The sequence below is a fragment of the Pecten maximus genome, chromosome 1, assembly GCF_902652985.1.
Source record: "Pecten maximus chromosome 1, xPecMax1.1, whole genome shotgun sequence".
Classification (NCBI taxonomy): Eukaryota; Metazoa; Mollusca; class Bivalvia; order Pectinida; family Pectinidae; genus Pecten; species Pecten maximus.
The window spans coordinates 57,813,038-57,830,921 of NC_047015.1; the positions used below are offsets into that span (position 1 = coordinate 57,813,038).

Consider the following 17,884-nt stretch of genomic DNA (forward strand, 5'->3'; position numbering starts at 1 on the left):
CATTTCGTCCAACGAAGCATATATCTATATACATGCTGTACCGAAATAGTTAGCTTCAGATGCATGATGTGACGAATGTGTGAGATTGGTGACATCGAAAAATTGACAATTCGCCCTGAAAGTGAAATATTGAGATAACCAAAGTCATCCTGACGTCACCCCTTAAGCGATGTCGTAAGGTGTTCATGTCATGTCACGTAGTGAGAATGAATATCTAGATTTTGATTAGATTGTAAATATGAAAACTGATTGTGTTGTGTTTACAATTGGAGTCTAAAACATTTTAACAAGTTCAAATATTGGCGAAGAAAATGTCGCTTTAATTCATAATTTGGTGTTAATTTGTTTGTTAGACCGGAATTTCGCGATGAGGTTGTTTCCGCGAAAATTTGTATTGCTTTCAGTTAGACTTACACGCACTTCACACGAAAAATATAAAGTAAACCGAACGGATATTTCTGATAAATTTCATACTGTAAAACGATGCTTCTCGGATGTGACCTGCATCTTTTCGTCGTAACGACACATATAACCTACCGATTATCAACAAGTTCGCATTTTCTAGTAAAAGCTCCATGGATAAATTTTCTTCCATATTATAAAGAAATATAAATAAAAACGGACGATATTTTTTTCAATGAAATATAGTAGATCCTTTTTAAATAAAAAGGCCGTCCGTCCGTCCGTCCACACTCACTCAGATATACTTGTGGGGTGAATTAAAGATTCATTCCGTGCAAAAATCTTCGTCGCCTATAGGAGAGGAAATTTAATGTAAATTTGTGTTTTTTTCCCATAATTCATCATTAAATCTCATTTTTAGCGACGGAATGAACGATAATTAAATGTGATGTCCATATCAAATTAAAACTTGTGACTTGCATCGCACAAGTTCTCAGACAAAACAATTCACCCCATAAGTCGATCTTGTCCATATCACCGTCCGACTATACATTTCTTTTCTTACATACACTCAGCTTGGTTCCATGCTTTACTTTCCGTATATAATGACCAGTGTCCGGCAATATTACAGCTCGTGCTACCCATCTTCTGATACGCCAGTAACTTTGTCAAATGATTCACCACACAATCCCGTAACACCATAGACTAGCACAGCTACATCATGTAAACCATTTAATGTCCCGTGTTATTGTTTATTTGTTCTGGTAATTGCTATTTCCCGGAAAGTCTGTCAATCAATATTTATCTGGAATGGCACGTGATGGTAGACGTTGTAATCCGTAATTCAAAGTATCGCCTGTAAATCGTGCATAAATCCTCTTTTCTTTTTCCATCTCGGCTTTTTCAATTTCGTCTGTGTAATCAAACTTCCTGCCTGCGTCTGGGTTAGGGTACTCTTTTAGAGATCTCTCCTGAAAGAACACAATCAATTCGCATCATGATACATCTATGTGTAGCAGTCATGCCTGAATTATCAGTTGTAATTGACATAGAAATCTACACCTGTCAAGGTCAATTTCATTCCACGACAAGATGGAAATGGATCCCCCTGGTCAATTTCATCAATAGATGTATGGGACGGTCAGCGAGACGCTTTCTAAATTTGATCCCAATGGAAATGCATTTCCTTCCACAGTTATTGTGATGGTAAACGGTACACGCATGCAATCTTGTTTTGATTACTCAATCGCAGCAGAAAAATAGAAATTCTAAAAAAATGATTTAAGCTGTTGCTGTCACATTTACAAGGTGCGGCCGGAATTGATTATTTCAATTTGCTTAACAAAAAAAATCTGAAGGGAAAGTCGTAATTTGTGGCCAGTTTTATCTCCAAGAAAGAATGCATTCCTTTGTATCACAACTATTAACATCTTTAAAATATACCGAAATGAATAAGAAATTAGAAATATAGGTTAAGTGAGCGTTGGCTCATATAGACACCCCCCCCCCCCCCCCCCCGCCATCAATGAAATACATTATCCAGGGAATCATGGGATATATGGTACACAGCATTTTTATTTGATATAATTTTTTTATTAATGTGATTGTGTGTGACCTTTATACTTGATTGATAATCCCCAAAATAAAATCATATGTAGAAATGATTTTGTGGTGTTATGCGTGACCGTTGACGTTTAAACTTGACAGATGACCATCAAATTCTAAACAAGTGTAGGCCTTGAAGGTGTTACGTCATGAAAAATGGAGTTAAGTCAAAATTATTTGCAATTTCATTTGGTTATGCTAGACGTTTAAAGTTTACTTAATGTTTTGTTGTATCTATACTTGATGTATAATGCAAACATATGTTGAAATTATTCCTATGTTTATAACAGCTTGGTAATTCTATTGGTAACTATGGTAACCTGAGCAATAGGTCTGATAGCTATACATACTGATTCTTCTGCGCAGTTCTGCTAATAGATGTACTGACTTAAAGGGACATTCCTTCGTTCGGACATCAGAAACATGTACAATTTCTATTGATGAAATCTATGTCCGAACGATGATTATATTAGTGTTTGTGCCTACATGTAATGATAATAACGCCGAAATATACAGGAAAAAAGGCGTTTCGGATACAAATACTGTATGTTTTTACAGTAATTAGTGATACTTCGGGTCGAATTAAGAATTTTCCGGACTTACTACTCGAAGAACTTCGGTTTGTCTTGAGAGTAAAACTGCCGTATCAATAGAAAGATTATAACTTTTACTACTCTGATAAAATACATATTTTCCAGTGAATCAAACGGAAAGAGAACGTTGGGATTTCTACGATAGTGATTATGAGTGAGGGCATCCAGTAGACCATTGATAATATGTTTTTGACTCCACAAATTGAGATCTGGCTTTTGGGTTTAAAGGGACATGTCTATTTGACATATGTTTTGACTCTTCAGATTTCTCAGAAATAGTGATTTGACTTCTGGAATTGCTAAAAGTCAAAGGTCAACTGGATGCCCTAGTGAGTGAACTAAATATTGACACACGAAAACATACAGACTTGTAAAAAAGCGAGAAGTTGTTGGTTAAGAACTGCAGCTATAAGTGCTTCGTTGTTTGTTTATTTATTGGTCTAGCCTTCAAGTTAATGACGGTTGTAGGGGAAATTGGACAAGTGGTTGTTTGATTTTTTCTAATAAGAAATGATAACATTATCCAATTCTAAGAGCGAAGCAAATAAAAAGCCAAGTCTGTGAAATCTGAAGGGGCTAATAACAACGTAATATTTACATTTGTCTGGCATTGTCACTATAAAGTAGTCTGTTTGAGAGCTCTGGCATTGATGTACGTTTAAATGCCATCCATCATGCGCTACACTTATCGGCGTATTAATACAACACAAACCGGAACTACAATATCCAGGATAATTAAGTTTAACGACTAATTATTTTGTCTACATTATTTGTTATGAAAATATGCCATTTGCGCATTACGTTGATAATAGAATGTTTAACAACATTGAGTTTTTTTTTAATTTTCCGTATACTATTTTGTTTGCCAAAAAGCACGCGACCATGTTCCGGCTGTTCCAACGACGGACAAAAAATCTGCTGACTGTCGGTAAGGCGGGAATTATGAATTTTAAACATGAATTATAGCATTTAACAAAATCTAAAAAAGTAAAAGGAATGTAAATATAAGCGTTGAACTGTTTTTGTATAGTATCTATGATCTATTTGAATTCCAGAGTTTTGCAAGCAAACAAATCATAATTTGCTAACACACATTATGATGTTTGCTTGCAAAGCTCTGGCATTCAAATAGATCATAAATACCACACAAAAACAGTTCAATGCTTAAATAAATTCCATATAATTTGTAATTTAACAAATTGGAATAACTGAAGCATTCCAGTAAAAAAACAACATGTCCTTTTGAAAGCAACACACACAACCAATTGTAAAAGATCACCTAAAGATCAAAACTCTTACTGTGTAAATCTAGAAAAAGGAATTATCGGCCAAACAGATGTACACTGTGACACGTTATGTAAATGTGTTCTGCGTCCGTGATATGTTATTTTGTTTGCAAACTATTATTGAGTTTTGAATAGCTAATGTCGTTATTACTGCTTTGATAAACGTATAACTACTGTCGTTATTACTACTTTGATAAACGTATAACTACTGTCGTTATTACGTCTTTGATAAACGTATAACTACTGTCGTTATTACTACTTTGATAAACGTATAACTACTGTCGTTATTACTACTTTGATAAACGTATAACTACTGTCGTTATTACTCTTTGATAAACGTATAACTACTGTCGTTATTACGACTTTGATAAACGTATAACTACTGTCGTTATTACTACTTTGATAAACGTATAACTACTGTCGTTATTACTGCTTTGATAAACGTATAACTACTGTCGTTATTACTACTTTGATAAACGTATAACTACTGTCGTTATTACTACTTTGATAAACGTATAACTACTGTCGTTATAACTACTTTGATAAACTATAACTACTGTCGTTATAACTACTTTGATAAACGTATAACTACTGTCGTTATTACTACTTTGATAAACGTATAACTACTGTCGTTATTACTCTTTGATAAACGTATAACTACTGTCGTTATTACTACTTTGATAAACTATAACTACTGTCGTTATAACTACTTTGATAAACTATAACTACTGTCGTTATTACTACTTTGATAAACTATAACTACTGTCGTTATTACTACTTTGATAAACTATAACTACTGTCGTTATTACTGCTTTGATAAACGTATAACTACTGTCGTTATTACTACTTTGATAAACGTATAACTACTGTCGTTATAACTACTTTGATAAACGTATAACTACTGTCGTTATAACTACTTTGATAAACGTATAACTACTGTCGTTATAACTACTTTGATAAACGTATAACTACTGTCGTTATAACTACTTTGATAAACGTATAACTACTGTCGTTATTACTCTTTGATAAACGTATAACTACTGTCGTTATTACTACTTTGATAAACGTATAACTACTGTCGTTATTACTCTTTGATAAACGTATAACTACTGTCGTTATTACTACTTTGATAAACTATAACTACTGTCGTTATAACTACTTTGATAAACGTATAACTACTGTCGTTATTACTACTTTGATAAACGTATAACTACTGTCGTTATAACTACTTTGATAAACGTATAACTACTGTCGTTATTACTACTTTGATAAACGTATAACTACTGTCGTTATTACTACTTTGATAAACTATAACTACTGTCGTTATTACTACTTTGATAAACGTATAACTACTGTCGTTATTACTACTTTGATAAACTATAACTACTGTCGTTATTACTACTTTGATAAACGTATAACTACTGTCGTTATTACTACTTTGATAAACGTATAACTACTGTCGTTATTACTACTTTGATAAACGTATAACTACTGTCGTTATTACTACTTTGATAAACGTATAACTACTGTCGTTATTACTCTTTGATAAACGTATAACTACTGTCGTTATTACTACTTTGATAAACGTATAACTACTGTCGTTATTACTACTTTGATAAACGTATAACTACTGTCGTTATTACTACTTTGATAAACGTATAACTACTGTCGTTATTACTACTTTGATAAACGTATAACTACTGTCGTTATTACTACTTTGATAAACGTATAACTACTGTCGTTATTACTACTTTGATAAACGTATAACTACTGTCGTTATTACTACTTTGATAAACGTATAACTACTGTCGTTATTACTACTTTGATAAACGTATAACTACTGTCGTTATTACTACTTTGATAAACGTATAACTACTGTCGTTATTACTACTTTGATAAACGTATAACTACTGTCGTTATACTACTTTGATAAACGTATAACTACTGTCGTTATTACTACTTTGATAAACGTATAACTACTGTCGTTATTACTACTTTGATAAACGTATAACTACTGTCGTTATTACTACTTTGATAAACGTATAACTACTGTCGTTATTACTACTTTGATAAACGTATAACTACTGTCGTTATAACTACTTTGATAAACGTATAACTACTGTCGTTATTACTACTTTGATAAACGTATAACTACTGTCGTTATTACTACTTTGATAAACGTATAACTACTGTCGTTATTACTACTTTGATAAACGTATAACTACTGTCGTTATTACTACTTTGATAAACGTATAACTACTGTCGTTATTACTACTTTGATAAACGTATAACTACTGTCGTTATTACTACTTTGATAAACGTATAACTACTGTCGTTATTACTACTTTGATAAACGTATAACTACTGTCGTTATAACTACTTTGATAAACGTATAACTACTGTCGTTATTACTACTTTGATAAACGTATAACTACTGTCGTTATAACTACTTTGATAAACGTATAACTACTGTCGTTATTACTACTTTGATAAACGTATAACTACTGTCGTTATTACTACTTTGATAAACGTATAACTACTGTCGTTATTACTACTTTGATAAACGTATAACTACTGTCGTTATTACTACTTTGATAAATGTATAACTACTGTCGTTATTACTCTTTGATAAACGTATAACTACTGTCGTTATTACTGCTTTGATAAACGTATAACTACTGTCGTTATTACTGCTTTGATAAACGTATAACTACTGTCGTTATAACTACTTTGATAAACGTATAACTACTGTCGTTATTACTCTTTGATAAACGTATAACTACTGTCGTTATTACTACTTTGATAAACGTATAACTACTGTCGTTATTACTACTTTGATAAACGTATAACTACTGTCGTTATTACTACTTTGATAAACGTATAACTACTGTCGTTATTACTACTTTGATAAACTATAACTACTGTCGTTATAACTACTTTGATAAACGTATAACTACTGTCGTTATTACTACTTTGATAAACGTATAACTACTGTCGTTATTACTGCTTTGATAAACGTATAACTACTGTCGTTATTACTACTTTGATAAACGTATAACTACTGTCGTTATAACTACTTTGATAAACGTATAACTACTGTCGTTATAACTACTTTGATAAACGTATAACTACTGTCGTTATTACTACTTTGATAAACTATAACTACTGTCGTTATTACTGCTTTGATAAACTATAACTACTGTCGTTATTACTGCTTTGATAAACGTATAACTACTGTCGTTATTACTGCTTTGATAAACGTATAACTACTGTCGTTATTACTCTTTGATAAACGTATAACTACTGTCGTTATTACTGCTTTGATAAACGTATAACTACTGTCGTTATTACTCTTTGATAAACTATAACTACTGTCGTTATTACTACTTTGATAAACGTATAACTACTGTCGTTATTACTACTTTGATAAACGTATAACTACTGTCGTTATTACTACTTTGATAAACGTATAACTACTGTCGTTATAACTACTTTGATAAACGTATAACTACTGTCGTTATTACTCTTTGATAAACGTATAACTACTGTCGTTATTACTACTTTGATAAACGTATAACTACTGTCGTTATTACTACTTTGATAAACGTATAACTACTGTCGTTATTACTACTTTGATAAACTATAACTACTGTCGTTATTACTACTTTGATAAACGTATAACTACTGTCGTTATTACTACTTTGATAAACGTATACTACTGTCGTTATTACTACTTTGATAAACTATAACTACTGTCGTTATTACTACTTTGATAAACGTATAACTACTGTCGTTATTACTACTTTGATAAACTATAACTACTGTCGTTATTACTACTTTGATAAACGTATAACTACTGTCGTTATTACTGTTTGATAAACATATAACTACTGTCGTTATTACTACTTTGATAAACGTATAACTACTGTCGTTATTACTCTTTGATAAACGTATAACTACTGTCGTTATAACTACTTTGATAAACGTATAACTACTGTCGTTATTACTGCTTTGATAAACGTATAACTACTGTCGTTATTACTACTTTGATAAACGTATAACTACTGTCGTTATTACGACTTTGATAAACGTATAACTACTGTCGTTATTACTGCTTTGATAAACGTATAACTACTGTCGTTATTACGACTTTGATAAACGTATGACTACTGTCGTTATAACTACTTTGATAAACGTATATATACTGCCACATGGCTTTGATCAATTTTGTATACCTCAAAAAAGAAACATGGACTTCAACCGTCTGATTATGTTGACTGGAGGTATCGAATATTCAAATATTTCATAGAGCTACAGTGTTACACTATTTAACTGTACGATGAGCATAATTTGCTATGTAGATTGTAAGATTAATTCACACGGAAATTTGATTACATTTATTTTCCTGATTACCAATATATTTAATTCTGTATAACTCACCAAATTGGTAGCGATATTGGCCACCTGGTTTTGAACATCCATTTTCCAGTTCTGTAAACAAATAAACAAAGATGTCAAAAAGTGTTATATACATTATGATAATAAATTATATGTTTAATGTAAATGGTATTGATTCGTGATGAAAGAGATAACAATGGTAGGGGGGGTGGGGGGGGGGGGGGGGGGGGTGGGGGGGTGGAGAAAAGAAAAATAGAATAAAAAAAAAATAAAGGTAAATAAATCATAAATCAAGAATAAAAAAAAAAATAGGATGGTGTAGTAATCTTGATCCCGGATTTGTATTGCAAAGTTTGGAGAATATATGGCATCACAACTTTAGACATTAATATGTTACTGATGAAGCAAACTACAATTTCCCGATAACATTTACTAAAGTGTAAATTGGAGATTTCGGAGGTTCGAAATCTAAGTTGGGATTTTAAATCTAATAAACGTACGTTTAAAATCATGTTCAGCCGGTTAACATATTTTCACATTAAAATACTTGATTAAAAAAAACAACAATATTTAAACTGCCCGAATAATTTAACAGCACGCAAATGTATTCGGTCCATCGCTGTAAACGAACAATTATAGGGTGGTATACTATGATGTTTACAAGTCTGTCACGCTTCAATGCCCGAGAATAACGAGATCTATATGACAATGCGAGGTGAATTCATTATCTGTGACAAAATCTATTGTTATGCCTTCAAAATATTTTTATTGAAATGTCACGGAGAGAAAAATTGCAGCGGATGTATTTTCAACACGAATCAAAATACGTCTGTTTGATAAAATACATTCCCTAGCTTTTATTCTCGCTGTAAGTCTATTTCGAAATCCAATTTATAACTTAATCGCACTTTTAGACATTGAAACAACACCAGCAGATACATTTTCCTTGTGTAACATCTCCCTTTATATGACATCTGATGATAAATTCATGTAGAAATGTCTGTTGGTGTCAATACAATCAAACAAGTATGAAAACACAAAAGGATACCTCTGTTATCAATCTCAAGCAATGTTTTCCCAGACAAAAGGAACGTACCATCAAAATTTAGCAACGAAAATCTAAAAAAAAAAAGAAGAAGAAATATCTGGACTGCCAAACAAAATATACTAGCATGTGGTTTCGACCTTTTTGACTGATGTATGGTGCTTTTAAACAGAAAAGCATTACATCAATTTTCTTGAGAAGAAATACCAATAATACCTCTTTAAAAATATGGTTTCACGTTTGACGATATTTAACGTGACGTGTGCTAGCGTGGAAAACAACAGCGCATCCCTTGTCTCTGACAATTATTTGGACCATGTGTATAAATTGACTGCCGAGCATGTGTCGGGACAGAATTGCATGTGACATGAGATACAATACAGTGTAAATGCCAGCGCCTTGGACTGCTAAGGTATGTAAACGACAGGTTTTTTTTACGCCATGTCCTGATAAGAAAAAAATACAGAATGCTTAAAAAAATCTTTGAACTTATCTATATTTGTTTGTTTGTTTGTTTAACGTCCTATTAACAGCCAGAGTCATTAAGGACGTGCCAGGTTTGGAGGTGGAGCAAAGCCGGAGTACCGGGAGAAAAAACACCGGCCTATGGTCAGTAACTCGCAACTGCCCCACGTAGGTTTCGAACTCGCAACCCAGAGGTGGAGGGCTAGTGATTAAGTGTCGGGACATCTTAACCACTCGGCCACCGCGGCCCCTTTATATAGGCCTACAAATCAATGCCTTTTTCCTTGGGCATTGGGTATGCATACAGAACATAGATACCGGTTCCCAGATTAAAGGGATATTAGAATGAAATAAACGAAAAAAAATATTTCAAATGTGAACATGTGGTGATAATTGCATAATCAAAATAAGATTTAAAACCATATTTGGATGTCAATGTAAATTAATGTAAATAAGGAAACGCAGATTTTTAACACAAAGAGTGTTTAGAGGAAAATAAAGGAATTTACTGATGTATAATGGTATTGTAGGCGGAGATACAACATTATCTATTTGTATATGAGGCATTATCATGGATGCAGAGATATTTACACAATATTATCAATATTATCTTTTCTTGGGTCGATAAATCCAGGTGTCGACCTCACCCAGGGTTATAATTGTATATTATAAACTTACATCTTTTTAATTCAAATCAAGTTTTTTTTTGTTCCTGAAGGACACAGATACTGACCCATACGCCTTTAACACTTCCTCTTCATCTAATATATGAATCTAACATTAAAGATATTTTTGTAGACACAATTGCTATAGTTCGGCTTCTACAAATAGGATATTAATTCTATCATAGAGAAAGGTATTAAACTAAATCCTCTTTCGATTTGGTATGCAGCCGTACAAAATGTTATAAAACCACATTTTAATGCATAGATTTCAACGGAAACCTTTCAACTTTAAAATCTCAGATGGTTGATCAAAATAGTATGCCATTTTAAGATGCAGAGACTATATCGCTTGTATATAAAAGATTACAAATCAAATTTTCGTTCGTATTGTTTCGATACAGTTGGTAGGCGCTTGAACTATGTGTAATGTGATGTGTCCTCTGGTAGTCTCAGGAATCACTCTTCTTCAAAATTGATCAAATTCGTTGATAATTTGATATATCAGAATATTGAATTTACATGTTTAATTTGATATGGCATATATTCTCCTGCATGATCTTACACTACTCCATGTTAAGAGAAGACTTAATGTGTATATTTATTTATGATGTTTACGTATCCCAGCTGATTCGATATTCAAGAGATCGTTCCCATTATCAAGAATTTCGTGACGGATCTCGGCTTCTGACCGGGAAAATTTAATGGTCGACATGAGAGTCGTATTAGGAAAAATTCTCTTTCTTTATGCGACCTTTGACCTTTGACATTAACCGATGACTGCCAAATACTTATCAGATGTAGACCTTCAAGGTGAGATGTTCCGGTGTGAGTATGAACTAAATCTGTTAACGAGATACCATGTACACAATCAATGAACCGACGGACGCACTCAAACATATACACAAACACATACATACCGAATTATATTATTATAGGGGAGGTAACTCCAATTTAAATGATGAAATAAAATTTTCGGGGTTATAACTTGTGCTTGAAACACGAGACAAAACAGATAACCAATGATGTTGGACCATCTAAACATTGAACCATTAATACATTCATAGTGAACCATTCAGACATTGGTCGTGAACCATTCAGACGTTGATAGTGAACCATTAACACATTGATAGTGAACCATTCATACATTGACAGTGAACCATTCACACATTGATAGTGAACCATTCAGACATTGATAGTGAACCATTCACACATTGACAGTGAACCATTCATACATTGACAGTGAATCATTCACACATTGACAGTGACCCATTCATACATTGACAGTGAACCATTCAAACATTGATAGTGAACCATTCACACATTGACAGTGAACCATTCACACATTGATTGTGAACCACTCACACATTGATAGCGAACCATTCACACATTGACAGTGAATCATTCACACATTGACAGTGACCCATTCATACATTGACAGTGAACCATTCACACATTGATAGTGAACAATTCACACATTGACAGTGAACCATTCACACATTGACAGTGAACCATTCACACATTGACGGTGTCCCATTCATACATTGACAGTGAACCATTCACACATTGACAGTGAACCATTCACACATTGACAGTGAACCTTTCTGACATTGACAGCGAACCATTCACACATTGACGGTGAACCATTCACACCTTGACAGTGAACCATTCACACATTGACAGTGAAGCTTTCTGACATTGACGGTGAACCATTCACACATTGCCAGTGAACCTTTCTGACATTGACGGTGAACCATTCACACATTGACAGTGAACCATTCAGACATTGACAGTGAACCTTTCTGACATTGACCGTGAACCATTCACACATTGACGGTGAACCATTCACACATTGACAGTGAACCTTTCTGACATTGACGGTGAACCATTCACACATTGACAGTTAACCTTTCTGACATTGATCGTGAACCATTCTGACATTGACAGTGAACCATTCACACATTGACAGTGAACCATTCATACATTGACAGTGAACCTTTTCTGACATTGATCGTGAACCATTCTGACATTGACAGTGAACCATTCACACATTGACAGTGAACCATTCACACATTGACAGTGAACCTTTCTGATATTGACCGTGAACCATTCTGACATTGACCGTGAACCATTCACACATTGACAGTGAACCATTCACACACTGACGACAGTGAACCATTCACACATTGACAGTGAACCATTCACACATTGACAGTGAACCATTCACACATTGACGGTGAACCATTCACATTGATAGTGAACCTTTCTGACACTGACAGTGAACCATTCTGACATTGACAGTGAACCATTCACACATTGATAATGAACCATTCACACATTGACGGTGAACCATTCACACATTGACGGTGAACCATTCACACATTGACGGTGAACCATTCACACATTGATAGTGAACCTTTTCTGACATTGACCGTGAACCATTCACACATTGACGGTGAACCATTCACACATTGACAGTGAACCTTTCTGACATTGACAGTGAACCATTCACACATTGACGGTGAACCATTCTGACATTGATAATGAACCATTCACACATTGACAGTGAACCATTCACACATTGACAGTGAACCTTTCTGACATTGACAGTGAAACATTCACACATTGACGGTGAACCTTTCTGACATTGACAGTGAACCATTCACACATTGACGGTGAACCATTCTGACATTGATAATGAACCATTCACACATTGATAATGAACCATTCACACATTGACAGTGAACCATTCACACATTGATAGTCAACCATTCAGACATTGACAATGAACAATTCAGACATTGATAGTCAACCATTCAGACATTGATGATAATCAACCATTCGGACATTGACGGTGAACCATTCAAACATTGACGGTGAACCAGTCATAGTATGTGTCTGTGAACCGTGTATGTATATTATGCGAGACAAATTATGGACAATTTATAAAGATTAAGTTCATGCATACAATAAAAAAAACACACTGTCGTTTGCATTTTGGAATACAAACCAGTCAAATGATAGCACATATCACCACAAACACATGAACCAGTTAAATAATAACACATATCACCACCAACACATGAACCAGTCAAATGATAACATATATCACCATCAACACGTCAACCAGTCAAATGATAACACAAATCACCACCAACACATGAGCCAGTCAAATGATAACATATATCACCACCAACACATGAACCAGTCAAATGATAACATATATCACCATCAACACGTCAACCAGTCAAATGATAACACAAATCACCACCAACACATGAACCAGTCAAATGATAACATATATCACCATCAACACGTCAACCAGTCAAATGATAGCACAAATCACCACAAACACATGAACCAGTTAAATAATAACACATATCACGACCAACACATGAACCAGTCAAATGATAACATATATCACCATCAACACGTCAACCAGTCAAATGATAACACAAATCACCACCAACACATGAACCAGTCAAATGATAACACAAATCATCACCAACACGTCAACCAGTCAAATGATAGCACAAATCACCACAAACACATGAACCAGTCAAATGATAACACAAATCACCACCAACACATGAACCAGTCAAATGATAACACAAATCACCACCAACACATGAACCAGTCAAATGATAACACAAATCACCACCAACACATGAACCATTCAAATGATAACATATATCACCACCAACACATGAACCAGTCGAATAATAACACATATCACCACCAACACATGAACCAGTCGAATAATAACACATATCACCACCAACACATGAACCAGTCAAATGATAACACAAATCACCACCAACACATGAACCAGTCAAATGATAACACAAATCATCACCAACACGTGAACCAGTCAAATGATAACACAAATCACCACAAACACATGAACCAGTCAAATGATAATATATATCACCACAAACACATGAAAAGGGTATTTGTAATTATGATCTCAAATCACTAATAAGTGTCAAAATGGGTGATTTCATTAACTCATCACAAGGTCAAGTATCACTAAGGCTGTATGAGATTTTTAAACCAACATCACACACTCTAACCTACCTCAAACATTTCTCTTTTCTCCATGTTCCATTCGTGCGGTAGAGTCCACTGCTCTGGTACAGGGGCGTTTTTATTAAGGCCATGGACAGCCGGCATATCCACGTTACTCCCGGTGTCGGAATTCTGATTGTTGTCAACCCTTCCGGTCGCCATTTTGAATTGGAAGTTTACGATTACAGCGATACGAGACACGAATCACTTTATGCTATTGATGACAGCCAAACAAAGCGTTCAACTCTTCACGCAACACTTTAAACAGATAATCACGTTCAGATTTAAAGTCCTGGAGTTAACTGCCTATAGCACAGTCGGTAGAGAGAACAGGTTGGTATAGTGTAGGTTTCACATCGTCAGTTTTGCTCATGAAATATTTAACACGACAAACAAAACTTATCTTCTGAGGGCGAAATCGATAGGTAATCTCGACGTTAGTACCCGTATAGTCAACCGGAAGTACTGGTTGTCAGGCCCGAACTAGGCAGCATATCGTCCAAAATGTATACACAACATCAACACACATACTCAAAAAAATATATATTTAAAATTTTCATTTCAAGCCGCAAATTATTCATGTCTACCATCTAAGTATACTGCTATATATTGAGTTTATGCTTTTATAGTTTTCCCCGTTTAAATGTACGACTGGATGGCTGAATATGTATTTGAATACCTAACTGCTCAAACTGACAAGGCTTTAGGTAATTACTTATATTGTATATATACACCTATAGTAAGAACCCGGTGGTTTACACGTGTGGAATATATTACACACATACACATCGCAATGTTGTCCAATAATCTGTTTAAGTCGTATTATACCCGGTCAGTGATTGTGTACTATGTCTACACAGACAGTCCCAGACTAATCAAAGCCTTGTAAGCTATGGAACTCCATAGGCGACTGCGTCCTGCTTGCTGCTTACCGCTTTCTGCCAACTGCTTTTAAAATTACATACTGTCTATACCACTTACTGCGTATTAATTCATGCCAAATGCTTACAGTTTTCTGACAACTTATTCAATTATTTCGCTATTTTTTTTTCATAAAACACAAAATAAAAAAAAAAAAATAATAAAAAAAATAAATAAATAAATTAAATAAATATATATATTTTTTTTTTTTTAAGTTTTCACACATTTTTCAGTAACCAGTAGACATAAGGAGGTAAAAAATATAACAAGCAAAATTAACTGGCTGTCACTTACGGTATTCCAATCTAAGTGCGACAGTTGTTAAGAATAACAACAATTATATAAACAAGTCAAGAAAACATGATCTTTCCATTTAATCACATTCTTCAAAGAAAACTTTGAAATAGTCACCAGAAAAAAAAGTTAACATTACCATTTAGTGCACTTTCTGATAATCCTAGTTGGAAGCCTAGCCTATCACCACGCAATATGTAATAACACATGTCGATGTTTTTTTCCAGACAAGGAAAATTAATCATTCTTTTACACATTTGGACCTAATTTGAATATTCCAATATTAAGCTATTATTTGTTATGGAATTTGAAAAGTTATTACAAACGTCCAGTTAAATGGTCAGATCATTGCAATTTGTTAATAACACTTATTGATTATGATTTCATAATAATGAAGTGCTACATACAGCTATGGCGTTTATAACTGCCATGAACATTAAAACCACGTTAAAGGGGCATTCCTTCGTCCGGACAGCAGAAACATGCACAATTTCTATTGATGAAATCTATGTCCGAACAAGGATTATATGAGTGTTTGTGTCTACTAGTAATAAAATTAACACCGAAATGTACAGAAAAATGACGAATCGAACTCAAATATCGCCTGTCTTTGTGGTAATTAGTGAAACTTCGGAGGCGAATTCAGAATTTTTAGGACTTAATACTCGAAGAACTTCGGTTTACCTTGCAAGTAAAAATCTCGTATTAAAGTAAAGATTATAACTTTTACTACTTGGGGAAAATACATATTTTCCATTAAGTTCCATCTTGACGACTTAAACTTAATGAAAACAAAGGAATGCTCCTTTAAAGTGTCGTCGATTCACAAAAGACTGTCAGATAGAAACGTATTTGTGATACAGTAGAAAGATCAATTCTCTGACGATAAAAAAGATAAATAAACAACTGCTTCCGGATATGATTCAATCTTATTGTTATAGTTTTCTGAAATTCTAATCAGTGTAAATGAAGGTGCTCGAGTGTTGAAACCAAATATAAATTTAAATACTCTTCAAGATTACTTTTAAACAAGAAATATCTTTAAAAAGATAAACGGCATAGTTTAAATGCTGATGTTTATAATATAAAACTGCTGGTGAAATAAATGAACGAACTAATGTGTTTCAGCACAGATAAAAAATGATATCAGTTTGAATCATTTTGGTGATAATACCATGCGCGTAGCCAAGTTATTTTGTATGTGTATGCAGAGAAATGAAATGAGGGGTGAATGAGTACCGTATTATGATATACAGTTAAGTGTTTGGACAATTTAAGTCCGTCAATTAACGATGTCCGAATAGTTACGTTGTCCTGTTTTCTTGAAACGACGAGCCTTGTACAGCATTTAGAATGATAATTTGTGTGTGCTTTACCTTATTTTGCACGCTTGGAACACGTTTACATAATGTCCAAATATGTGTTCAATAACCATACGTACATAACCATAGTCCATTGGGCAAAGCAATACCTTTCCTGTGGGAAGGGCTGTAAAAGAAAGAAATCAAAACCAAAAACCTGAGATCAACCTTGTATTTAAGTCACGTTACCGTAACACGACGTTTTGGGATGATCATTGCGACAATGGGCGATGTTTTCATGACGGTATGTGTAGGTAAAATACATTTATATATAAAAAAAACAGTTGTAGTTACAAAAATTCCAGTAAATTCGAATTTAATTTAATATAAATGAATCTTTCAACTGTACCGGTGGTCATAACATAGCACGACATGTGTTCTAGAGTTAAGTTAAAAGTTGGAATCATAACGATTATTATTATTCTCAGATGGAGGTTGATTGACGAGGATTAATGTTCTTGTTCCGGTTATAGCCGAGCCTAGGACACTCTCTCAGATAGGGGTCAGAGTTAAGAAGCTTAACTACCAGATATGCAGTTAAAAACGGTAAATATGTATTGTAAAAGGGAATGGTAGGAGGGATAAACAGAAGAAAATAAGGAAAATTTAGAAAATAATTTGCTCTATTTTGAAGGTACAATACCAAATAGACTGATTGATCAAGACAAGAGAGGTGGAGGACGCCAAACCAGAATAAACTTAATAATCATTTAGTAGAGTAAAGTTACAAAAAAATATTATTGAATTATTCTATTTTTTATTTTAATTTAAGTTTCCTATGTTT

General features: G+C 33.8%; 1 protein-coding gene across 1 annotated transcript; it reads right to left on the reverse strand.

Moving 5' to 3' along the window:
- Positions 1-504: 504 nt before the first annotated feature.
- Positions 505-14,986, reverse strand: LOC117339214. The gene is made up of 3 exons (XM_033900690.1): positions 14,534-14,986; positions 8,327-8,377; positions 505-1,373 (listed from the first exon to the last, which is right to left on the reverse strand). The coding sequence occupies exons 1-3, from the start codon at positions 14,684-14,686 to the stop codon at positions 1,197-1,199; spliced, it is 381 nt and encodes a 126-aa protein (XP_033756581.1). The 5' UTR covers positions 14,687-14,986; the 3' UTR covers positions 505-1,196.
- Between the last annotated feature and the right edge of the window lie 2,898 nt (positions 14,987-17,884).